Genomic DNA, 27176 nt, shown 5'->3' on the forward strand with positions numbered 1-27176 from the left:
TGACTGTGACAACTATTTTTGAAAACATTCATCTTGATGCCATAACAACCATCCATGGCTCACCTGAAAGACTAGTAATACATGCAGGGACCAGTGATGCCAGCCAACAATGAACCTCCTACAAAGCACATTAATCAACAGGATATGAGATGTGGAAAACCTCCTTTCTCTAGAGGCATTTTTTAAAAATCTGTCTATTTCTCTAGCAACCAACCTTCTCTATCCTTGAAACTATATTTCCCAGCCAGGTTAGGTAAATCTAGAATGTTTCAAGCAAATCTACAATCTATCCATTTTTTGTTGGTTTGATTTAATGTGAAGAGAAATTCACAGGAACATAGCTTAGGATAAAGAAAACATCTAAGAGGCTGGAGGGTACCCTCTCAATTTATAGATGACAAGACTATTAAGATATGTGATTTGCTCAGGTTTTCAAACCTGGAATTGAATTTCTAGCCTTCCTGATTCTGAATCTCGCTCTTTATCCACTCTGCTGTGTTCACTCCTTATGATTTTTAAAGAAGTAGGATTTTTCCACTTGAAAATTCATTCAGATTCAAAGAAATTTTGTTGAGTTTCACATTTCATCCTTTAAAACACATAGACTACAAAAAAGATGAATCTGTGCCTCTCAGTAGTAAGGTTCTAGTGTTCCATGTGTTTATCAAAGTTTGAAGTTGCTGCCAAGTAAACCTGATAGAGATCTTGGACTAAACAAGTCTATTCAAGTAATCCAATATAATCAGTTACTGAAGTGATAGGTGAAAAATTCCAACTCTGTGAAAAATAGAAAATGGGAATCCTCTTTCTCTCAACAGATCAAAACCTACTGAGAGTCTATGGAGGGCCAAGTCAGGAATATGAACCAATTTCTAGGGGGCAGTTTCAAGGACTAGTTCAACATCATTGTACAAAGTACAGTTGGACACTTTGCCTTTCGGTGTCACTCAAATGGTGACAGAAGATGGGATATGAATATGAATGGCTAAGACTAACCCAGATAAAACCGATATCACAAGATTTGATGTAAAGATGAATGATTCTTAAGCTAGTATTTAGCTGAAGAGGAGGAAGAATTAATGAAATATACCATCTTATATATGTATAAATAGAGATTTTTGAACCTTAGATTGCATCCTCCATAAGTCCTTAGTATTTCTCAAAATTCCCTTTAATCTCTCCTGCACCTCCACGTTTGTGTGGTCACGTTATTGTTTTATAGTTGGCTGTAATTCCTCCCTCTTTCTCTTTTGCTCCTGGGAGCGGGCTGGGTGAGTTTAGCACCTTTTCCCTCTAGTTTTTTTTTATGTTAGTTTATTATTAATAAAACTTTATAAAATATAATATTTAGTTATTGAATATAAATTTTAAAATCCACATATACCTTCTACAGATTTTGTTCACGAGATTCTAGATATGAAGCTAATTGCTATCTTAAACCATATTGCTATTTTCTTGTTAAGAGATTTAGTCAAACATAATTTTTTTTTAACCCTTACCTTTCATCATGGAGTCAATACTTTGTGTATTGGCTCCAAGGCAGAAGAATGGTACGGGTAGGCAATGGGGGTCAAGTGACTTGCCCAGGGTCACACAGCTGGGAAGTGTCTGAGGCCAGATTTGAACCTAGGACCTCTCGTCTCTAGGCCTGGCTCTCAATCCACTGAGCTACCCAGCTGCCCCCTCAAACATAATCAAAGATAATAACAGGGATGAAATTTGTCTTACTAATATAACCTCACAAGACAATAATAAAGTCCGGAGATTTATATGAACTAAAACAAAATAAAATAAGTAGAAACAAGGGGGGAAAAATAAACACAAGAATTTAAATGACAAAACTGAAACAACAAAATGGAACTCAATACTGTGTAATTATAATAATCAAACTTAGCCCCAAAAGAAAGAAGAAAATTGCACTCCTTTCCCTTCTTTGCAGAGGTGGATGATTATAGGTATGGAATAGTGCCTATATTGTTAGATGGAGCTGATGTGTTGCTAATATTTGCTATGTGTTATCTCTCCCTCTTTTTTAAAATCTGAGCTCCTTGAAAGCAAGGATTATCTTTGCTTTTCTGTTTGTCACTCAGAACTTCTTAGCCAAGTGCTCACTTAATAAATGCTTTTTAAGATGGAAAGAACTGCATGAACTGATGCAGAGTGAAATGAGCAGAATCAGGAGAGCACCGTACATAGTAACAGCAACATCACACAATGATCCACTGTGGAAACTCGACTACTCTCAGCAATTCTGAAGGATTTATGGTGGTGAATCTATCCACCTCCGGGGAATGAACTGTTGAGTCGGATGGATGTGGATCAAAGCATACTCTTTCACATCAGTGTATTTATGGTTTTATTTTAGGGTTCTGTATGAGGATGCTCTTACAACAAAGACCAATATGGCAGCATGTATTGCATGAGAATACATGTATGACCCAGATCAAATTGCTTACCATCTCCAGGATGGAAGGAGATAGTTGGGATCTTATAATTTTGGAAAATATATGTCTGGAAAATTATTATTATGTAACTGGGAAAATAAAATATCTTTGAATTGGAAAAAATGCTTTATTTTTTTAGCAATTTTTTCCATTCATTAGTTAGTTTTGTCAAGCTGTCTTTCCCTTACTCTATTTTTATTCTTTGTTACAAGAGAGGCATATATCTGGAAATAGTAACAATAGTATCTACATAGCATCTTAAGTTTTCAAAAATATTTTATAACTCTTATCTCATTTTATCCTTCCAACAAGCCCAGAAGGCAGGTATTATTATTATCATCATCATCTCCACTCTACAGGTTGAAAAAACTGAGGCAGAGAGAGAGAAATGACTTGCCCAGGGTTTTATATCCAATGTCTAATGTCAAATTTTAACTTAAGACTTCCTGATCCCAAGCCCAATACTCTATCCATTCTGCCACCTCGCTGCAACAGGAAATGAAGGATATCAATAAATATTTTTAAAAGAATAATTGAAGAGATTCACTGTAAGATTTACAAAGTACTTTCCTCACAATAATCCTTTCCACAGTCAGGCATGGCAAGAATCATAAAATCCAGAGCTAAAAGGGACCATAGGGAAGAGCTGTCCTAATCCTCCCATTTTACAGATGAGGAAAATGAGCAACTTGCCTAGATCACACAAATAGTTAATGTCAGAGGTAAGATTTCAATGCATTTAAATGTTGAATGCAGTACTTTTCCCACTGGATCAGGTTTCCTCTTATTCTTCCACTTTCACCAAAGAAGAAACAAACTCGAAAGTAGTAATTCATCTACAGCCATACAACTAATCAGTTAATCAGAGTAGTCCAGGCCCAAACCGAGGCCCAAATCATTTAAATTTAATTTTTAATTTAATCTAAATTGAAATTTAACCCAAATCTAGTACTCTAAATTTAGATGACATTGGCTTTAAGAAGAAATGTTTAAATTCATTCACTAATTTCATTTAGGATACCAGGTACACAGTAACTGTAGAGACTTTCATGATTAAAACAAACTATTTATTCTAGTCAATGATAAGGGTTAGATTATGGAAAGACTCTTTGTTTGCAAGATTTTGCTCTACTTGTCCAACACATAAGGCACCTAGGTGGCTGTGTGGATGGAGTTAAGAAGATCTGAGTTCTAGCTGTGTAACCCTAGGCAAACTACTTATTCCTATTTGCCTCAGTATCCTCATCTGTAAAATGAGGTAGAGAAGGAAATGGCAAACCATTCCAGTATCTATGTAAAGAAAACTCCAAAAAGGGTCGTGAAAAGTTGAACACAATTGAAAATGACTGAACAATGAAAGTCTAATATATGTTCTTTTCAAAAGGGTTTTTGGACCAACATATAAATGATCTGAAAGCAAATAAAACAACCTTTACAAATGTGGTGTGTTGGAATGAATACTGAATTGGGGAAGCAGGAGACCCTGATTCTAGTTCTAGCTTGGACATGAGCCAAGCTGTGTGGCCACGACCAAATTAAATCTTTACTTATAATTGAGAAAGTTAGACTAAATGACCTCTAAAATCACATTTGCCTCTTTAAAATTCAAAATCTTTGAAGCACTAAAAACAAAACATATGTAATTGAATTTCCTGAATGAAAGAAATTATCGCTATAAAAAAATTCTCAGGAAATAAGTAACCATGCCTCTTCTGTATTTTCAGTCTTGTTTGACTCTTCCTGACCCCATCTGGAGTTTCCTCAACAATGATATTGGAGTGATTTGCCATTTCCTTCTCCGGTGCATTTTCCAGATGAGGAAACTGAGGCCAACAGGGTTGAGTGACTTGACCAAGGTCCCATAGATAGTAAATATTTGAGACGAGATTTGAACTCAGGAAAATGAGTCTTCCTGATTCCAGGACCAATACTCTAGCCACTATGCCACCTAACTGCCTTATATTCTATATATAGCCTTCATGTGTGTGTGCACGCATATGTGAAGGATAAAGAAATGTGTCTGAAGTCAGAAAGATCTGAGTTCAAATCTGTATCCTTGAACAAGTCATTTCACTTTTCCCTCAGTTTTCTCAAGTGTAAAATGAGAATCAGAATAGCGTCTACTTTATAGAATTCATCATGAAGATCAAATGAGATTCACTCTATAAATGCTTGTTTTCTTTTATTTTCTTTTATTTTTCTTTTATTTTCTTTCTCTTCCCATCCTCCTTATTAAAGCTCCTAATTTCTTCCAAAGCTCACCCCAAGAGCTCATCCTTAAAATATCTGGTTTTCTTTTTTTACAATATAAATTTGATAAACATTAATATGAACATTTTCAAATACAAAAAAGGAAGAAAATTGAATATGAAATGGTGAATCTATTTTGTAAAACATTATTTTAAAAGTATATAGTAAGCAGCATAGTATCAGCACAATGTGTGTTTTCCTGCTTGAATGTCCTATGTATGTTTTGTGGTATTTCACCTATTTTGTCTCTTTTCTTTTTTCTGCATCACTATCCCTACTCATTAATTTATTTATTTGGTATGTACTACTGTGTGTACATGCCATCTTCCTTCAGTGAAACATAAGCTCCTCAGAGGGTGAAAATTGCTTCATTTTTTTAAATTATCCAAAACCCTTACCTTCTGTCTTAGAATTGATAGTAAGTCATATTGTTTCTAAGGCAGAAGAATAGTAAGGGTTGGCAATTGGGTTTAAGTGACTTGCCCAGAGTCACATAGATAGAAAGTATCTCAATCCAGATTTGAACCCAGGACTTTCTATCTCCAGACCTGGTGCTCTATCCACTAAGTCATCCAGCTACCCCAAAACTGCTTCATTTTTATTTCATACCTCCATACCCTAACATAATGCCTGGAATAAAGTAGGTCCTTAATACATGCATGTTGATTGATTGATCTTCCCGGCTCTGGCTTTCAACCTCAAAAGGAAAGAAATGGATCTCTGTACTGTATATTGCATCTGATTAGTGGTTTTCTTTACCCTATGATCTTCTTGGCTGCCATTACTATTTGTTTTACTTGGGCGGCTAGGTGGCTCAATGGATAAGAGTGCCAAGGCTTGAGTCAAGAAGTCCCAAGTTCAAATTCTGCTATGTGACCCTGGGAAAACAACTTATCCCTGTTTGCCTCAGTTTCTTCATTTGTCAAATGAGCTGAAAAAGGAATTGGCAAGCCACTCCAATATCTTTTTCAAGAAAAGGGAAAGGGAAAGGGAAGGGAAAAGGAAGAGAAAGGAAAAGGGAAGGAAAGGAGAAGGAGAAGGAGAAGGAGAAGGAGAAGGAGGAGAAGGAGAAGGAGGAGAAGGAGGAGGAGGAGGAGGAGGAGGAGGAGGAGAAGGAGAAAGAGGAGGAGGAGGAGAATAAGGAAGAGGAGGAGGAGGAGGAGGAGGAGGAGAAAGAGGAGAAGGAGGAGGAGGAGAAGAAGGAGAAGGAGGAGGAGGAGAAGAGGAAATCCCAAATGATGTCATGAAGAGTCAGACACAACTGAAAAATGACTGAACAACAAGCCAAAATTATCTCCCCAAAGCATAGGTCTGAACATGACCACTACTGAGTCAGAGAGTTTTTTAGTGCCTCTATTAGAAAATATCAATCCATGAACCCAATCTAGCTTACTTGAGGTTCCCTACAATTTGGCTCCAAACTACTTTTCCATTTCATATACCCTACATTCCTGCCTCACAGGACTTCTAGCTATTCCTTGGACTCCACAAGTAAATTCTCCCACATCTAAGAAGCTCTGAAGCACCCCCTAGCCTAGGCCCAGAAAAGGTTCCATCCTCATTTCTGCTTTTCAGATTCTTCTTTTTTTTTTTAAATAAAGTCTTCCCAGATCCCCTAAACTACTCCTCAGCTATTCCTAAGCTACTTTTTCAGATCTCTCCTTTGCCCCATTCACGCCAATCTTTGTGCTCTACTTATCTGTGTGATGTCATATTATTTAGTAAAATGAAAGATCTTTGTGGGCAAAGGTGGTTTTGTTTTTGTATCCCCAACACCGGCACAGTGTCTGGCATAGAGTAGTTATCTAATGAATATCTGCTGAATTTAACTAATGAATATCATTACAAAATCTAGTTCTGTAAGTGGAAGGTATTTTCAAGTCCAGATAGAAAGTCCAACATAGCAATATGGTGACAAGCTTTTGAATGAAAATATCTGCAACTGTGTTCAGCAATCCCTATTCTTGTAGAAATCACCTATGGTCAGAATGCAAAAAAATCATGAGCAAATATGGCTAATCCAGAAGAAAAAAAAAACAAAACAGAAACCAAGAAGAAAAGTGCCCATCGTTTCTTTTCATCTTTTTTTTTTTTTAAATCAAAATCCTTACCTTCCGTCTTAGAATCAATACTTAGTATTGGTTCCAAGGTAAACGAATGTTTCTACTTGGAGTTAAGTGATTTGCCCAAGGTCACCCAGCTAGGAAGAAACTGAAGCCAAATTTGACCCCAGGTCCTCCCTTCCAGTCCTGGCTCTCTATCCACTGTGCTACCCAGCCACCCCAAGTGACCAATACTGCAAACAGTATTCTGCCATCAATAGCAAAGGATACCCATTCAATTTGAACATGGTATAACTTAAGGATAACTTCTTGAGATTTAGATTTTTTGGACATGGCCAATATAGGAAATAGTTTTGCTTGATTATGCATATTTGTATGAGTTTTGTTTTGAGGGAGGGAGGTAAGATAGGAAAGAGAATAAAGGCTTGATTTTTAAAAATAATAATAAATAAAATAAACATGATAAAATTGACTTTTCACATTTTTTAAAAATACTTCTTAAATTTAATGAAGATGCACTTACATTTTCTGTTGTTCCAGTAATCACGTGCAGTCCATCATAGGTCGATTTGATGTACATGCCCTAGTGTAATTCATAAACAAAGACATTAACCAACTCCATGCTCTAATATTATGTAGGACCCAATGTTAGGAAGCATTTTACCACAGTTCCTTTTGAACGATAGCTATATTTAGGTCCAGTAAAACAAATGTGAAAGCCTCTGGCTCCAGTCAAAGAAACCTGAGGAAGAACAGAAACCTCAAACATGTGGAAAGACTAAGGAAACAACTAGGAACTAATCTTCTCTTTGATTTACCACTTATATACTAGGAATGCAGGACTGTCACATCCCTGGAGACTCATCAGATGAATACCCCAAGCCGGCTCTCCTAAGACAGCCAGGCCATAGATAATTCAGGTCTCCAACGAACAATCTCTATTCTTCCCTGTTTCTTTGCCTAGAAACAAAACAACTGTGATCTTTCTTTCATAACTTTGATACTTGGGCACTAAGGGCTATTTTTAAAGAAAATAAATTTTTAGCTCAGCTGAATTTATTTTTTAAAAGATATTAAATTTGGCCTCTGTACTAAATTTAGTGTAGGCTATTTTTTAAGTGAGATGGTATTAATGAACACTAAGAAACAGCAGCAAGATTAAAGGTATGTCTCAGAAGCCTTTCAGTTGGGGGAAGCTAGAGCAGGGATCCTCTAGAAACAGCCAATCCCATGGGCACCTCATAGACTCTGTTAGCCGTGCCTCCTTATATTGGGGTAGCATAAATCCCCAAGTTTGGTCAAAATATCCAGAGTAAGAGGGTCAGCAGACAAGCTGAGGGAGGAATTCAATATTCTCTAGGAAACATCCTACAATTGACACACAGCAGACTTTAACCGAATCCCTACACTTTTTGAGGAGAAAAGCAGATATTTATCCATAGAGCAAATTTTATATTTGGAAGAGAGAGATGTCCATGTAATTTTTTTTATTACTATGGTTTTGTTTTTAAACATATATAAAAAGATTTGGGAACTTAGAATTTGTACCCTCGTAAAACTACAATAACTGAGAGTGGAAGGCTCTATATTAAGGAAATATGGAAGGAGTTATTAGAGTGCAGCTTAGAATAAAACTAGTTCTAAGAAATGCATGAATTAATAACCTAGATAATAACAGAATTAGAGGTATCTTATTGGGAACCCTAAGGTATCAGGTAGTCATCTCTCTTATAACTAGGAACAACAACAAATGATCCTTTTTACTACTAAGATACAAAACCTAGACTCAAAACTCCCTACTTCCCCCGACTCCTTTTTTAGATTAATTCAATTTATGTTGTTGCTGTTGCACTCAGCAAGTAGATTTTTGTAAATAATCTCTAGCGTGTCAATCTCATCTTTCTAACTATATGGAAAGTTTAAAGAAGTTTTTTTAAGAGATTTTCTTTTCCATTTTTAAAGCACTGGGCTGGTTAGGACACAGTATTAGAGGAATGCTTTGGAGACCACCATCACCACCAAGCAGAATATAATAGATACTCTGAAAAACAATATTTAGATCATTGTTTGAGGCCCACCAGGTCTTTCTGAGAGTTCAGACAATAAACCAACCTGACTAGAAAAAATGGCTTTTGAAGCATGTAGATTCTTGTCTGTTCTTTGCTTTGAAAATGTTTATTTAATTCCACATAAAGCCTCCAATTCCCCCTGGCTCCCTACCTCACCCTTCCTCAATCCACCTTATACGAACTCATCTTTTCAGATCTATTTTCAATCATCTTGTCAATCACCTGCTAAGGAACGTGCAAGAACTCTCTAGATTCTATATCACACCAATCATGAAATGCTTCAATATGCCCTTCAAGGATTCCTTCCCCATTATTTTTCTGCAAAGTTCATTTTATAATAATTTTTCTATTTAGATCCTTTTCCCAGCACACTCAGAAGCAAAAATTCCCACTTGATTTTGTGTGGCTTTTACACAGGTGCCCTCCAGTTCTCTCACAATGTAGGTCTCTCATATTGATTTCAAAATCTGATTTTCTAAACTATTTGCTTCCAGGAAGCCCGATTAGATTAGTCTGTTGCTTGTTGACTGACTGACTGCCTTTTGCTTTGAATCTTGTTGTTCATTTGTTTTTCACTGGGACCCTTTTTGGGGTTTTCTTAGCAGGGATACTGGAGTGCTTTGCCATTTTTTTTTCTCTAGCTCATTTTACAGGTGTAGAAACTAAGGCAAACAGGATTAAGTGACTGAAGCTAGATTTGAACTCAGGAAAATGAGTCTTCTTGACTCTAGCCTCACACTTCCATCCACTCCAGCACCAAAGTCCTAATGTTCTTGATAAATGAGGCATTCTAGACTCCCTTACAAACTAAGACTAAAATCTACTCTCTCTCCATATCTTCAATATATATGTATATATTTAAATGTTTGAAGCATATATATAGAGAGAGAGAGACTCTGGGACCCAGCACAGATTTTTACTGATGTCCCTTTACAATTTTTAAGTTCTATCATGCAGTTTCTGAAGTAGCAGATGGAACTTTGCTCAAGCCTTTGCTTTCAGGTTGAAGCTTTTCTTCAGCACCTTTCTCACAAGCTAATTAAATCAACAGGCTTAAGGCACTGATCAACCATGCTTTTAGTTGTTGTTATTGTTTTTGGTTTTTTTTTTTCCTGCCCTAAGAGTTCATCTTTTCTTTAAGTAAAGTATTCCCATCTTTATCAGCACATCAGAGTGCTGGGCATTGCTATAAATTCTCCTCAAACCCAAATGATAAAGAAAGCACCTCGATCTTGCATGTGATGATTTCCTTCAATTCTACTTTTCATTTTTCATTTAAAGAGATGCAAAATAAACCTCAGTACAGTTCAAGTTCACAGACATAAATGCAAAAAGGAGTGGGACTGAGTATAATACAAGTTTCCTTAGAAAACTGTGGTTAGGTTGAGTAATCACTAATATAGCTATCTTTATCTGCCAAGCAAGAAGACATTTTACTTAGAAACAATCCTGGAATACTTACCAAGCCTTCTCCAGGTTTGACATTGGGTAAATGAACTTCCTCCAAGCAGGCACACTGGCTCATGACAGGATCTGTAGTTGATCTGATGGTCTTATCACAAATGCTATTTAGGACCTTGGACTAATCATAGGGGAAAGAAATAAGAATGGCTAAGTTAATAACCAAATTAATTTCTAAATGCTACTTACAAATAAACACATGATTCAATTATAATCTACAGTTCTAGCTTTCATTCATTTAGGCAATTATGCCTGGCAAGTTATCTTACTGTACTTTGCTCCCTAAAAAAGGAAGTATCTTCATATCTTGGTATGGCACAATGTGCCTGGGAGAAGAAAGGGGGTGAGGAATAATTTATCTATAAGTCTATAAATGAAGTCTCTATATTAACCCATATTTGCTGCTATTAAAGAATACAACTATGTGTTAGGACCCTTGTTTTCCACTAAGGAGAGGCTGAACAATTGATAGAAATTCTACTTGGAGGGGCAGCGAGGTGGTCAGTACATAAAAGTGCCAGTCTTAGAATTGGGAGGATCTGAATTCAAATTTGACCCAAGACACTTCCTGGCTGTGTGATCCTGAGCAAATTACTTAACCTCACTGCCTAGTCCTTATTGCTCTTATGCCTTGGAACAGATACTTTTAATGATTCTAAGACAGAAGGTAAGAGATTAAAAAATAAATGAAAGAAAGAAAAGAAATTCTATGTGGGCAAGGCCTTCCAATCTCTATGTAGCCTTTGGGAATGACCAAATGGGGAAGTTTTCAGAATTTTTTTTTTTAACCCTTACCTTCTATCTTGGAGTCAATACTATGTATTAGCTCCAAGGCAGAAGAGTGGTAAGGGTAGGCATCGGTGGTAAAGTGACTTGCCCAGGGTCACAAAGCTGGGAAGTGTCTGAGAGTTTTCAGAATTTTGTTGATGTCTCCCCCTCCCCACATCACCCCCACCAGATGTTTCTTAGCTTTAAATTTCTATTTTGATAGTACACCTAACCTTTAAAGGTTACCATCAAATGGGCTCCTCGTAAAAGTCACAGATTAGAGTTTTTTTAAATAAGTAAGCTTCGGACCTGTTGCTATTATTTTTAGATTTGGACCTGTTATTCAATCATGTGGGGAACTCTCAGTTTGAAAACTCTCCTATGATGCAGATCAGCAACTACAGTCTCTGTAATTTATCTGGAGGCACCAAAAGGGTGAAGTGGTTTGTACCTAGTCACAAAGGCAGGACTTAACTGCAGAGCCTCCTCCCTCCAAGGGCAGATCTACACGGCAGTAAGCTGCTTCTCATCACATAGTTAACTTAATGCCCACATTACTAAATACCCACTTACAGAATTCAAGGGCTGATGAATAAAAGAATTCCAAAGATTAATTTTTCTTTTAAGAAGCAGAAGTGGGAGAACTCCAAGAAGTAATGCTTTAAAAATTCCTCTTATTTGTTTAAGCTTCCCTATTTATGGAAAATATATTTATAGTAACTGTGTTGCTAAATTCCTCATCAGCAGAAGGAAAGCCTTATCAAGGAGCCTAGCCTGGTTTATGTCAAAAGGAGGAAGTGATGATGAATAGTTACTAAATGTGCAAAAAAAATTTATGGTACTTTCTCTTGGTCACAAGATTTCTGCCAACATATTTTTCTCCAAAAATTAAACTTAAAGAATACATTAGAATAAAATTCATTAGATCAATGCTTCATTACCATTAACAAGATAACTGTTTTAAAAAATATAGCTACTCAGAATAACTATATCTGGGTGAGATATTCATAAGATAGGGAAAATACGACATATATATATGTATATATATATATGTCACTGTTCAGAATTTCAGATCAGATTTGTTGGCTGTAGGTTGGATGTTTTTGTTTTTTGTTGTTACTGTTGTTACTTGCCTTTCTTAAACCCCATTTATACTTCCCTTTAACCCTAATTGGGAATTCCCAATTCCCTTACTTCAATTAATGTGATCCTTACCTAATAAATGAAAGGAAAGGAATAAGAAGGAAATAAACATATATAGTGTCTACTCAGTTCCAGGCACTGAGCAAGGTGCTTATTTACAAATATCACTTCATTTGATCCTCACCACAGTTCTGTGAGGTTGAGGCATTTTATTCCTATTTTACAGTTAAAGAAACTGAGGTAAACAGATTAAGTGACCTCCCCATGGTCACACAGCTGGTGTCTAAGGTCAGATTTGAACTAAGGTGTACCCGATTCCAGGCCCAGCATTCTACCTGCTATACCATTGCTGCAATATTTAAGCTGCTGAGATATCTATAAAGAAGTTGGCTCAGTTCATGCTTTATTCCTTCCCTCTATCTTCCTATTATTTATTTTTAAAATTGGGAAAAGAATGATACGGATATATACTTACAACATTTACAACTTTATCCTCCATTTCAGCCACAGGACAATCCTAAAAAAAAAAAAAAAAAGAAATCAAAGTTATAGTTAAAACATAAAATAGTTAACTCTAAGAAATAAAACCTTTTTTTGTGAAAGTCAATTGCCACCAAATTCCCCCCTTGAACTTCTAGTTGATGGAAAATTTTCCTTCCTCAAAAAAAAATTTTTTTTTAATTTTAATTCACTCTATCAAGTACTATCAAAGTCTCCAACATGCTTTTTTCACTTCTTTTAAACCCTTACCTTCTGTCTTAGATCAATACTATGTATTGATTCTAAGGCAGAAGAGTGGTAAGGGCTGGGCAATTGGGGTGAAGTGACTTGCCCAGGGTCACACAGCTGGGAAGTGTCTGAGGCCAGATTTGAACCCAGGACCTCCCATCTCTAGACTGGTTCTCAATCTACTGAGCCACCCAGCTGTCCCTGTTTTTCATCTTTTTAATGAAATCACAAGGGAAATAGGAAAGATGGCGAATGATACAAGCTATAAATTCTCTGAGTAGCAGAAAGGTGAAAGAATCATAGAAAAAGCAAGATGTCTTCAAAATCTTAAAGAAGTAGCATCTTTCTAACAACAGGTCCCATCTATCAATCTGGGGCCCCAACAACATGTCAGAAATAAAATGTTTTAAAAATAAAAACCAAGAACATATGTTCATAAAAATATATTAAACACCCAAACTTCAGCCTTCAAATTTAAGCAGACATGAAGGATGATTGATTCTCAAGAGTAAAAGGAAATTTAATTTTTAAAGTCTAAATCCAGGACCTTATGGCATTTAGTGGCAATGGTGGGGAAAGGGGCAAGGCAGATAAGCTAGCAATCAGAGAGACAAGTAGGGTCTCTGGGTTTCCTGGATAATTCCTCTTCAACATTCACTAGGAATCTACTGAAAAAAAGTCACCTTAATTCTCAGAAGGATTATAGTTAATTAATCATTTCATTTAATCTCTGTACATGCTTGAAGAACAGTGAGCCAGAAGCCAAGGACAATCAACATTGCAGCCCCTAGCCAAAAAGTCACGGGTTAACAAAGCCACCAGAAGTTTCAAGCTCTGTGCTTGCCTCTAAGAATATCTTCCAAATAATGGCCATTGGTAAACTAAGCCATACGGGGTTATTTTAAGCAATGTCTAGATTAAATCTAGATAATACAGTGGAAATGGAAAATGTCTTAACAAAACATTCATTAACACACTGCCAAAAAGAAAAATTCCTCTTGAGAGCATGTTATTGATGACAATAAATAAAACAAGACTTGGAATGCAAAGCATTATTTACCTAGCTTAGGTACAAAAGACTTTGGACACTGAATGAACCCAGCGGTCAAATTACAAAAATCACTATTGTCCTCTTTAAACGTAGTCAAACTGAAAAATGCTTAAACACATGTTCTACTTTTGTGATCTGAATTTAAGGTTTTTCACAGAAATGAAGTAAGCCTTACTTGGCTGCCTAAAGCCAAATTTTATTTGGCACTATAAGCCTCAATGGGAACATTCTCCAAGGCTGAATATTATTTCATAGTTCATAAAGAAAACCGACAAACAACTTTTGGTCAGCCAGAGGATGAATTTCACTTGTCTAGAGAACGACTTACAGGAGACAGAACAAAGTGCCCTGCTAATGAGTGAAAAAGAGACAGGCAATTCATTTCACAGGAATTGAAGAATTATGATTTGTAGAAGTCTTTCTTCCAAGAAACTCTAACTTTCTCCAACCAGATAATTTGGAAAGTTAAGTCAACTCTTGCAGATGGAGCTCCTATGGCAGAAGTGAAAAAACTTGGGAAGTTATATTCTCTCTCCAAAACTACTAATGTTCCAACTCAAACATACTTTTCTAAGGTTCTCCTACCATTCTTCTTCCTGATTAACCTACTTTTCTCCATCCCTTCTAAAAAGAAATCAATTGGGGTAGTTAGGTGGATCAGTAGTAGTTAGACCTGGAGATAGGAGGTCCTGGATTCAAATTTGAGCTCAGACACTTCCTAGCTATGTGACCCTGATGGAGGGAGGGAGGGAGGGAGGGAGAAGTAGAACATAAGGACAAAAATATTGTAAATGAGAATAATTATAACTACATTTATGTATCATTTAAAGTAAGTTTGCCAAGAAAACACACTTATATGTTAGCTTATAGCAAAAAAAGCAGCTGATCTCATTAAATACAATGATCAATTTTACTCCCAAGGAACAGATAATGAACAATTCCTTTCCTCTCAGTAGGAAAGTATGGAACTACAGCAGTAGAAGACTGTATATCATGTCTAATGCAACTATTTTTACTTTAAGCTATATTTGTGGAAAGAAGAAGCCCCCTAGGAAGAATGGCAAAAGTGTAGCAAGGAATTACAAAAAACATTAGTGTTTATTTTTATTTTTTAAAACTCCCTATATTTATTGAGAGAGATGTTAAAGAAAAAAAAACAAGCAATAGATTTCCATTTTACTTTCTCAAAATGTAGGTTTCTGAGAAAAATTAATTCTTGTTGGAAGAATATCTTATTACTGAGTCCAATATAATTTGATAAATACTTATTAAACACAAAATTTGAGCCTAAGACATGAAGGATAAAAAGATGAAAAATGTTAAATAAACCTTAAGGGAGGATACAATATATTGGAGAGAATTTTGGCATGTTAATAATAAGTATAATGGGAAGTAGAATGTGTTGATTATAAAAGATTCAGAAATCCATTAATCTATAAACACTGATTAAGTGCCTTCTATGTCCCAGACAATATGGTAAGCACTATGGATACAAAAAGGGCCAAAGGAGAAGTCTGTACTGTTATGAGGAAGAGTTTAGATATGTAGTGAAATTAGCACCCAGACTGTCAGGCTGTCAGGTAAGATCTGAAGGTTCCAAGGATGGAATTGTGGCAAGGAAGGAAATGATTTCCTGAGTGACTCTGTTAAGGCTAAGAGAGCAGTTGGATGCTGAAAATTGTCTCCAGTGAAGAGCTCGGGAGAGAGTGGATTTGTCTCCCAGAAGAAATACCTGTCTGTGGGAAATTCAAGTTGAGCAGGAGGATCAGACTTGGGTGGTGGACATCCCAAGCTGATTCAAGCTCCTTGTTTTTACTCTTTGGGATTAATTTTGCTGAGGACCTGTGCTGGATCATGGGGGAACAGAAGTGAAATCAAGCTGTGAGAGACCCATTCATCTTCCAGACTTTTCGGCTAATCCAGGCAGCCTGGGTTAAAATAGTGTAGATCTTGACCCAACTCCCAGTTCCCAAGTTTGTCCTTAGATAACTAGGTTATGGTGAACTCTTTCTACTGCCCCTACCCTTTAAAGTCATTAGTAATAAAAAAAGTGTTTATTTCTGTTGTGTCTTTCCCTATAGAAGTAAGATATCCCTGGCTGATTTGGTCCAACTGCCACTCACTCACATTGTCACAGCCCCTTTTGTATTTGTTTAAGATAGACATACATCTTCACCCTTCACTCTTCCTTCATCCCTTTCCCCCCAAAAGAACCCCTGTGTGGGTATTTGTGTTTATTTACCCACATCAGTACCCTCAAGAAGCTTCTAAGTAGTCCAGGAAATACTTTATTGCTTTATCATTAGGTAATACATTTTTATAGGCATACAATTGTTGTGCTACCAGGTATACATTCATAACTACAAATGTAAATTTTTTAACCCTAGTTCCAGAGATATATTGAGTAAATCAAATCCAGCCAAACTAAGCAATTAGCATTTACTAAGTACTAGAAATATAAGAAATGAAAATTAGCCGAGTTGTTGACCTGAAGGAGCTTATAATCTAATAAAGGGGATGAAACATGCACACAACTGGAAGAGATTAGTGAGACAGCTTCACATAATGAAGAAATAATGTGGAAGCCAAGAACCTCAGTTGAAGATTCACTTCTGATGTGTACTAGCTACGTAAGCCTGGGGAATTCATGTAACCTCTCAGGGCTCTCAGGCAACTAATTCTCTAGAATTAGGACTTGCAGAGAAGCAACTGACCTGCACAGGAGGAAGAACTTTCCTCACCCAGAAGTTTCTCCTTTTTTTTATTGACTCTTCATAATCCCAATTATTTTCTTGGCAAAGATACTGGCTTGGTTTGTCCTCTCCATATCTGATTCATTTTACAGATGAGGAAACTAAGGCAAACAGAGGTAAGTGACTTGCCCAGGGTGACACAGCTCCTAAGTGTCTGAGGGCAGATTTGAACTCAGGTCTTCAGGTCTGGAACTTTATCCACTACACCACCAAGCAAATCAGGTCCAACTCTTCATTACTCTACAGAACTGTCCATGAGGTTTTCTTGGCAATGATACCAGAATGGTTTGCCATTTTTCTTTCTCCAATGTGCCCCCATTTTACAAGTGAGAAACTGAGGCAACGAAAGGTAAAATGCCTTGCCCAGGATCAGAAAACTATTAAGTGTCCATGGCTCGATTTGAACTCAGATCTTCCTGATTCTAAGCCCAGTGCATTATCTGGTATGCCCCTAGCTGCCCCATCCCCTATATTAATAAAATTATAGCTTGGATAATGATTAAATACACATAATGTGGAAAGAAAAAATAAACAAACAGGCCACAATGGCCTGAGAAATTCCAGGAGAAAAGGACAAATTCTGGCAAAAGATATGCACAATTTTCAAAGATAACACCCAAACTGTGCCTTAAAGAAGAAGAGAAATGTCAAAAGGCACAGATAAGAAAAAAGGAGGAAAGAGAGGCAGAGAATGTTCATTTCTGGTACAAGAGAAGGTATGAACAAAGGCATCTAAATACTCAAGGTCTGGAAGAGATTGGAAAATAAGACTGTAGATCCCATTTGACTAGGGCCACAAAGGAGAATACATGAAGAAATGTTTAAAAGGATAGAAAGGAAAGTGAGCCAGATGGAGGAGTTGAACATCAGGTTAAGTAGTTTATTTTTTACTCAATAGGCAATGGGGAGATACTGAAGGCTTTTAAGCAGGGGAGTAACATGTTCAAACCCGTGCATTAGAAAGATTACTTTGACAGCCGTATGAAGGATAGATTTTAAAGGAGAGAGAATAGAGGGAGCAAATGCCAACTATAAATAGTCTAGACAAGAGGTGAGAAGGGTCTCAAAGGGGGTGTTGGCAGTGGAAGTGGCAAGGGAGTGGGAGGGAAGAGGGCAGACACAGATTCAGGAGGTTGTCTAAGTAGAACTGGCAGAACTTTTTAGAACTGGAATAATAGAATTGGGGTGAACCTGAACTGCCTTCCTCAACTGAAAATGAGACCCAAAGAGCCAATCAGTCAAGATGGCTTATCACCTAATAACAAACTGGCTGAAATGGTAGGAATGACTAACAATCAGTTTAGAAAATCTGCAGGCTTCTATGCTATCATAAAATTAATGGTTTGTATTTCTGGTCTTTCATTATGAATCTCCAATGCTTTACACACATTAATTTACAGGCATATCATCCTTGTGTGCAAGATCATGCTTTGACACATAGATCAGTTCAGAAGGCTCATGCCTTCTGATAGAGATTTGACCTCAGAGCTCCACTTCCCATGGAATAGACTGCTACCTACAAGGGTTTATTCATGTACAAACAAAACCAAGTGACTATGACGACCTTTCTGCCACCCAAAACTGCCCAAGCCAGCTTGAGAGAGCCGACACTCCCCATCCTTATACCACTAGCGAGCATGGGTTCCCACGATCTGTTCCATGAGGACTAGAGGAAGTGGTTGCAGGTGTGGCTTCAGAACATCTGGCAAGAAGCCAGAAGGATTGTCATCTTCATCGTCCCCCCCTTCCCCCCCAAAAAAAATTACTGGGAAAAAGTCACTGTCACAGAAAGGCAAGACTGACATGATAAGCAGGAAAAATATGCTAAAATCTCATTGCATCATTTCGGCAGAGACAATTTAGTACAACCTGTAAGACTATAGTTGTTCATTATTTGTTTTCAAAGAGGATCCGTGATATCACAAGGTTAAATTAGGAGTGGAAGGTATTGGTGTTTCATAATTTATACACATATACACACACATATATACATTATATCATAATGCTGATACATTATCTCCTGTTCCCCACTGCCTTCCTATTCCTTCTTATTGTCTCTTTGGGACCTATCTCATGATAGCTTCACAGGAAGGAAAACAAGGAAAGAAGGAAGGGGGGGAGGGAGAGAGAGAGAGAGAGAGAGAGAGAGAGAGAGAGAGAGAGAGAGAGAGAGAGAAAGAAAATCCAAAAAGTAACCTACTTGAATCTATCTCTGAGAGAGGAAGAGACTAGCTCATGGCTAGTAAAGTAACAGAGGTGAATCCTGAATCTGAGTTTTCTGACTTCACATCTGATGCTATATTTTTACTTCCCCTCCCAAGTTTCCCTTTGGTTGTTTCAATTTTCTATTCTTCCCCTTCTTAATTCTCCCCCAAAATTGATTCTAACAACTCTTACTTCTCTTCTTCACTCTCTCTACTTCCCTCTCCTACTTCTTCACTCTCCCCTTTGTACAATCTTAGATACTGCTGATTACTATATAAAAGACATACTATGCACATCTCACAAAATTCCACTTTAAATTCTTTCAGCCAAATCTATGGAGTTTTGTAGAATTTTAAAGTCACCTTGGGGATAATCTAGTCTAACATCACCCTTAAGATGGAAATCTAATGAGTAGTGTCCATCTCCTTTATGGAAAAAAAAATGACAAATGAAGCAAATTTGCTATTAACCAAAACAGAAAAGAAAACCATTCTTATTAAGTAGAGGAAAAGAAAAACTGAGAAGAGTGACAAAGGAATAATATATATTCTGAATATTTCTAAATTCACATAAGGTAGATTTACTCTGAAGGCTACTCAATGCAATTTAACAAGAATGTTTAACATGCTGAAAAAAATGTTTCTCTGGTATCATTCATGAACAGAGTGGTATTTGAGTAGAGGCTTGATGAATTGGAAGAATTTCAACACTTGGAGATCAGAGAGGAAGAACATTTCTAGGATAAGAAGCAGTAAGTAGAGAACTATGAAAACATGAGCTATAGACAGGAAATGGCAAGCAGTACAACTTAATTTGAGGTAGCTTAAGAGGAAAACTTTTCTGTGGCCGAATTTGAGGATGTCTAATATGCAGAGTTAACAAGTTTAGACTTTACATTTGATACATTTTTAAGTGAGGAATAAGCTGGATACGAATTATGCATTAGGAGAGGTGAATCTAGCCATGGTAACATGAAAGATGGAAAAACTAGAGATGGGGGAATGTTTATAAAGCTAATATATAGCAGGTCCAGGTGAGGAAGTCATGAACTAGAGTGAAAGAAAGGACAGAAAAGATGTGACAGCTCTGGGAAGAGGGAGGGGAAAAGGGAGTTAGATGATATTGAAAGCATGACTTTGGAATTTGTTATTAAATTAAAGAAAAATTTTAAACTAAGAAAAGATATGACAGTTCAAATAGTAGAATCCATGGATATGGAGATGTACTAGATATGATTAGGAAGGAAATGGAGGCATACAAGATGGCATAAGTTTTGATCCTGGGTGACTGAACAGAAGTGTGCTTCCATTTACATAAATGTGAAAGACAGAGAAGTAAATCTGAAAGAGAGAAAACTTTGATTTTGGACAAATTGAGCTTGAGACCCCAATAGGAACTTCTAAATGGCAATGTCTAACAGGCATTTGGAAATACAGGTCTAGGACCAAAGGAAAAGGAAAGACCAAAAAAGGGTCACTAGAAGAAAAGAAAGGAATTTATTGAGGAAATTTACTATCAATACTGCATTATATATATGGAATTCTTACTATCCAGTGCAAAATGCCCAGCATTTAATGATGATTCAATTTCTTTTTTCTTTCTTTTTTTAAAAAATTTTTTTTGGTCAGTAATATTTTTATCATTCAACTTCTTAGGACAGATCAAAATCCTGACAGTAAAATTTCATTTTTCTAATGTGCCTCAAAACACACAAATGACTTAAAAAAAAAAAAGTTAGCAGGTTGTAATGACAAAATCCCATTACACCTGAAAGAAAGGGGTATCTTTACTGCAGGTTGGAAATCATGCAGCAAGAATCCTCGGGTTCATGGTTGTCCACTGGGAATAAAAGAGCCAACTTCCTGAGCCATACCAATAGCTATATCAGTTTACCTAAAGAGAAAAGATCCAGTCTAGGTGGGCAATCAACATCCACCCTGACTTGAAGTAGATAACTAGCCAAGTATAATATGCAATTAAATTCCTCTTAAATCTAACAGCATAATTACTGCCATTACTCATATTTCAAACCATACTAAATACACATAGTGCTACCACAGTAAACTGGTAAGCCAAACCATACATATACCACTAACCATGGGAAAAAAATATTTCACAACAAAACAGACTTGTCCTACGAACAGACAAGCTTGTTCTATTTAAAGCATTTATCACTGAAGTGAGGCAGCTTGGTAAAATGGATAGGGTGATGGTCCTGAGTCAAGAAAACTTGGGTTCATGTCTTGTCTCTAAACACAGACTAGGCAAATCACTTGTCTCTCCATGGCTCTAGCATCTTAAAACTATAATTTGCAAAGAAAATGTCCACCTGCATTGGTAGAGTGAGTACCTCACAAGGAATTCCCTATACCAATTCATTAAAAAAAAATCCTTTAGCCATCTACTATTCAAGTTAATCTTTAAACAATATCTTACAAATCGATTTTAACAAGAAGTAGCAGCAACAAAAAGGAGTGAAACCATTTTGTGGAAGAAAGAAGCCAGAGAGAAGATACCACCATCTTTTGACTGTATATCCTGCATCCTTTACAAAAAGCCAGCTGCTTTTCCAATCAAATCCAATCAAAGCTGGAGTGTGGACACAGTTACTTTAGGTCTTTTGAGCACCTTTTCAAAAACACATTTCAAAAGTACTTTCCAAAAGTACATAAGCATTAAGTAAACTGCAAGATGGTTAGCAGCTCAGTGTCACAAGAACAAGGACTGGGTACATTCAAAGTGCAATTTTTTAGTCTAAGAGAAAAAAACCCAAAATCAACCATTGTTCAGAGTCATAAATATTTCAGTTCCAAAGTAGTACGGTCAGCAGAGGATACAGTAATATTCCATATTCTTTTCTAGTTTGATCTTGGAACCTATTGTCAAATTTTGTTTTGCAAATGAACATGGAATAACTGTAGAATGGACAGAATTATAAAATATTAGAACTGAAAGAACCCTAAGAGATCATTCAAGTCCTGGCTGATACTTAACTACCTAGCATGATCTTGTGCAAGTTGCTTCATCTAAGGCTTCCTTTTTCTTGTTTTTGTTTGCTTGTTTTAAGGATTGGGTCTCCCCTTCTAACCAAGACTGGAAGTGTAAGGACTACTCCCAGACCCAATCCTACCACTAATTGGCACTATTTTCAACCAGGACCAGTTCACTCCTCCTGAAGGCAACCTGGTCCCATTTCCCACCTCACAACATCACTGGCTCACAGGGGCTTAACATACCAATACCCAACTTGGTGAGATCTCAAAAAATCTGCCAATTTAGTCTCCTCCTCAGGAGCTGGAATTAGCTCTTAACAGAATAATTCTTCCATACTCAAAAACCAAGGTGATGGCCTCAATTTCCCTGTCTATAAAATGAGGAGTACATGGCCTCCAAAAAATCCCTTCCAGTTCTAAATACAGAGAGTATCATATACATCCCATATATGATCCTAATATGGTGTACAAACTCTTTATTTAACATGAAGAAATTGATATCCAGAACACTTAAATATAGTAATAGTAAAAGAGGGATGAATTTTAATATATCCAATAGCCTTTCTGAAATTCAGATCCTTTGAAAGTAGATAACTTTAGAACTAGATGGGACCTAAAGAAAAATCAGGAAATGCCATAATCAACCAAAATAAGCAAAAAGAGTATTGAATTATGCTTCTTCAATTTCTACAGGAAAATATAAAATCTTCTATCTTGAGTAGAAGCTATTTAACCACATTTAAAAAAAAACAAAAAAAAAACAAAACCCTTACCTTCTGTCTTGGAGCCAGTACTGTGTATTGGCTCCAAGGTAGAAGAGTGGTAAGGGTAGACAATGGGGGACAAGTGACTTGCCCAGGGTCACACAACTGAGAAGTGGTTGAGGCCAGATTTGAACCCAGGACCTCCCGTCTCTAGGCCTGGCTCTCAATCCACTGAGCTATCCAGCTGCCCCCTAACCACATTTTTAAAGAAAGAAAAGCAGAAAGAAGTCAGGCAAAGCAGATGCTTAGAAGGTCATTGTTTGTTTTTTTTTTCCTATTTTAACTGTGCATTTCAAGTCATGTTAACATGAGATTCTTTTCATTTAGAAAAGGGAAAAAAGGTTTGTTTGATAGAAGAGGGAGCTGAGAAAGGGTGAGGAAGGGAGAGGCAAAAGGAGAAAGAATTAACTGACCTTCTGAACTGAGGTGGTCAGATCCAAGCAAAGCTGAATGATTTTGTTCTTTGTCACTGAGAAGTCAGTGATCCCTGTAAATGGAGTCCTGGAAAATGAAAAGAGAATGAAAGAAAGCTTTCCTTTAGATAAATGGTGTACTAAACTCCTAGCTCTGTCAACTAATAGGCATGACACATTTATAGGTCTACGGATTATACAGTTAAATCCATTTGTTGTTGTGTATATATATATATAATAAATGGATGTATATAACCATTTCCTATCATGTAACAGTAAAATTTTATCCTGACTGGTATTAGAACTAGAGACAGTACATTGACCAATTAAGGGCAAAGCAAAAATGGACTGGAGAGACTACCAAAAGTCAACAGGATTCATGCCAACCAATTTTTAGCGTCCAACAATGTGTAGTCTTTAAAATAATTTGAGTCTTGAAAGAGATGTATCACTTCCTGCTGTTAGGGACACTTTTAAAGGCTTTTCAAAGGGGACTCCGAAGTCTGTCACTGATCCATATCTCCCTAGGGAGTGTCCATGTGAGAAACAATCATTTATTTTCCTATAACAAAAGGAAGTCATGTAGGCATCTCATATCCCAACTTGACAGGAAAAGAAAAGGGAGATTAATAAACTTACCTATCAAGCCAGGCTAACAAAGCTTTGGCAGCACCAATGAGCTCCACCACAGAGGTCAGGAATTCATTAGGAGGTTTACGTGAGGAATTTCCATCATAAGATGCACTTTTCCGCCGACTGCTGATATAATTCTGTAAGTTATTGGAAGAGGCCCGTAGTTTCAGAACCAAATTCTTCATGTTATCTGTTTCAAGGCCATAATTCTTTGAGAAAACAAAAAAAGGCAAATTAAGCTCTTTCTTGTTCATTTGTTTTCAGGCATGTCCAACTCTTCCTGGAGTGGCTTGCAATTTCCCCCTCCAGCTGTATAATTAGAAATTTTGTACTTTTGAACTACATTACCCAGGAGCCCACTAACTTCCTGTCATTATGTGCTGACGTAAGCAGGAGATAAATTTGGTGGATTTCTATGTCTAGCTCTCTCCTCTTCTCTTCCTATGAGGGCAGCTGTGAACTTGAGACTTTTGAACTGGTAGATTAGCCATGGGCACATGTTTTTATTTTGTTAGATGAATACCTTTTTATTCCTTTACTTCTAGTGATTATTAATAAATCTTATAAAAATATAATATTTGAAGTTACTATATATTAACTTTTTACACAGATTATTTTTTAGAGGTGAGGAAATTGAGGCAAAGGGTTAAATGACTTGCCAAGGGTAACACAGTAAGTACATGTATGAGGATGCAGTTGAACTCAGGTCTTCCTGACTCTTGGCTGGATGTTCTATCTACTGTGTCACTTAGCTGCCAATTCACACAATTGTTTTAGGTCAGAATTGAACTCAGGGAGATGAATCTTCCTGGCTTTAGGACTAGTGCTCTATCCACTGCATCTCCTAGCTGCCCCATAGAAATGTTAGCTATTATTATTATTATCATCATCAAAGAATCTACATATGTAATTAAATATAATATCTATACAAAACAATAAAAAGTAAGTTCAAGATGGTAAAGTTCTCAGTTGGGGGGAGGAGGTGTCATCAGGAAAGGCCTCCATGAGGAAACCATGTTGTGCTTTAATTCAAATCAAGCATTTATTAAATGCCTAATATGTAGGCAAGTGCTGGTGATACAAAAACAAAAAATAAAACAATCCTCACACTCAAAAGAGCCTATAATCTAACTAGGGAGAGAGAAAGTATTTGCAGAATAAATATAAATAGAATAAATATGAGGCACTTGGGGAGGAAGACAACTAGACACAAGGAAGAGAGTGAATCAGAAACACAGACTAATATTTGACTGCATTCTGAAAGATTCTCTGAGGCAAAGATGAAGAAGGAATACATTGTAGGAATGGGAGACCACCAGGGCAAGACAGGAAGATGGGAGATGGAGTGAAATGTGTGAAAAACAGAATCAGCTGGGTGGGTTGCAGAGCTGTAAAAGGAAGTAAGGTTGAGTTCAGAGTGTAATGGGCTTTAGAAGTTAAAGAAAGGAGTTCAAATTTTGTGCTGGTATCAATATAGAATGCCACAACCATATATATATATATATACATATACAGAGAAACAAGTCACTTGGACATATGAATAGAAGATGGGCTGGAGAATGTGGGATATCAAGGAATTCTAAAATGAAAAGGGAACTCATGGCCAATGACCTCAATAATCTCAATAAAATATGAGATGAGGTCCTCAAGTGAAGGGCTGGGGTGAAAGCAGAAAAAATATGGAGGCTTAAGAAGGTTTGGAATAATTTTTGTAGGAGGCCCCAACTAAAGCCGAGTGATATGAATTTAGTGTTCCTGGTCATGGTCTTTTGACTTATTCCAGTTCTATTCAGTAGCCATAAAGAGATGAAGACAAGCAAAAACTATCTAGGAATGGGAACAAAAGATTCAAAAGTAAAAAAACAGTACAGAATTGAGTTATCAAGCTATACAATTGAGATTAGGAAGACAGGGAAATGAAGTCACTGCAAAATTCTTGTCCAGAGAAAGTTCTGGGGAATTTAGGTATTAAAGGTCTCAGGGAAGGTGAAGCATAAGTTTTAGAGAGAAGAGGTATCTATAGAAAGATGGAATAACAGGAGGTTATCAGATACAGGAATGTAAACGTTTGTGGCTAAGAAATTAGAATATTTATGGGTAAAATAGAGATCCAGAATTCTTGTGTTGGCTGAGGTATAATGAAAGAGTAGAAAATGATATTAAAAGGGATTATGTTAAGGAGTTTGGAGAAGCATCAACATGTTCCCTGGTATAAAAGTATAAACTGAGAAATGAGAAAAAGATAGTGAGCAAGCTTCTGAACTCTGCAAAAAGAGGAAGAATGTCACCTGGCTGCAGAACTCAAAAGTCACCTTGATTTGATTAGAATGAAAAAGTATTACAAAATCATTTGAAAGAACAAATGGTTGAATGATCGTGGCAAAGGAAAAGCATAGAAACAGTAATAGACAGAAAAGAATATTCCAAAATCCTCCTGTAGGACCTGAATGAGAGGGTAGGGATGGGAAGAGATTTGGAAGAGGATGGCCAAGTACATGCTGGGGGGAACCAGGCTTTAGTGAACACAATTAGACAAAAGGAGAATTTAGAGGAAGAGACTTGGAATGAAGGAAATTTTATTCACTACAGAATAGGAATTCCCGAGAGGGAAGGATTGGGATAAGAAGTTCAATAAAGGAAGCTACAGCAAGAATACAAGTAGGACTTGAGTATAGCTTGCAGCCCCCTCCAATTCCCATAAAGGTTATAAAAATCTGGATTTAAATTATGGCAAATTGTTTCTAGTCCATTTTGTTAACTCTCTTCATGACTTTGGATCTATTTTCTCATTTCTAAAATAAGGAAGTCGTTAATAGATCTCTTAAGCCCTGTGGTATTTTATTGTCCTGGCCCATTTCCTTCTGAATTAAGTCTTAATTCCTTTCAGCTCTTCCCCTTTCTCAAATGATTGACATCTTCTGACTTCCTAAGCTACTGTTCTCCAAAAAGATCCTGATTACCAGCACATCTAACCCAACTCATCTAGTACCAAATGTTCCTTTCCTTCTGAGAGCAGTAATTCATATCTGATTGTACAATTTTATTCAATATACTAAAAGTCACACACACACATCATAGAAAGTAAAAAGTTTAATCTTTTTTTCAACTATGATTGCTAGCCAATCAACACTAAACCAACCATATCTCCAAATCTCCTTCTGATTTTATGGCCACATATTTTGAAGCTTAGTTTTAAATTTAGGTGACTTTACATAGATATAAAAAAATAATTACTACTTTGGAGCAGGAGTTCTTAAATTACTCAAATATAAATGGACAAAGATGGCTTTATCCAGTTACATATAATTAAAACCAAGCTTTGTTCTGGTCTTAAACAAAATATTGCAAATGTTATAACAAAAAAATGAATGTTCTAAATCAATAATGCTTGATTGCACATTCATCCTTTAATCATTATTTCCTAGACATCAGGAAAT

The 27176-nt window shown here is 36.7% G+C and overlaps 1 protein-coding gene across 1 annotated transcript in view; it reads right to left on the reverse strand.

Annotated features, from left to right (window-relative positions):
• CNKSR3 (CNKSR family member 3) overlaps positions 1-27176 on the reverse strand; it is a 117756-nt gene that overhangs the window by 18355 nt on the left and 72225 nt on the right. Inside the window, exons 3-7 of the mRNA XM_044671733.1 lie at positions 23746-23948; positions 23107-23194; positions 12674-12715; positions 10289-10408; positions 7281-7340 (exon numbers count right to left, since the gene is read on the reverse strand). Coding sequence (XP_044527668.1) covers positions 7281-7340; positions 10289-10408; positions 12674-12715; positions 23107-23194; positions 23746-23948 — 513 coding nt within the window. The remainder of the gene's footprint in view (positions 1-7280; positions 7341-10288; positions 10409-12673; positions 12716-23106; positions 23195-23745; positions 23949-27176) is intronic.

Source organism: Gracilinanus agilis, chromosome 4, assembly GCF_016433145.1.
Source record: "Gracilinanus agilis isolate LMUSP501 chromosome 4, AgileGrace, whole genome shotgun sequence".
In the NCBI taxonomy this organism is placed as follows: Eukaryota; Metazoa; Chordata; class Mammalia; order Didelphimorphia; family Didelphidae; genus Gracilinanus; species Gracilinanus agilis.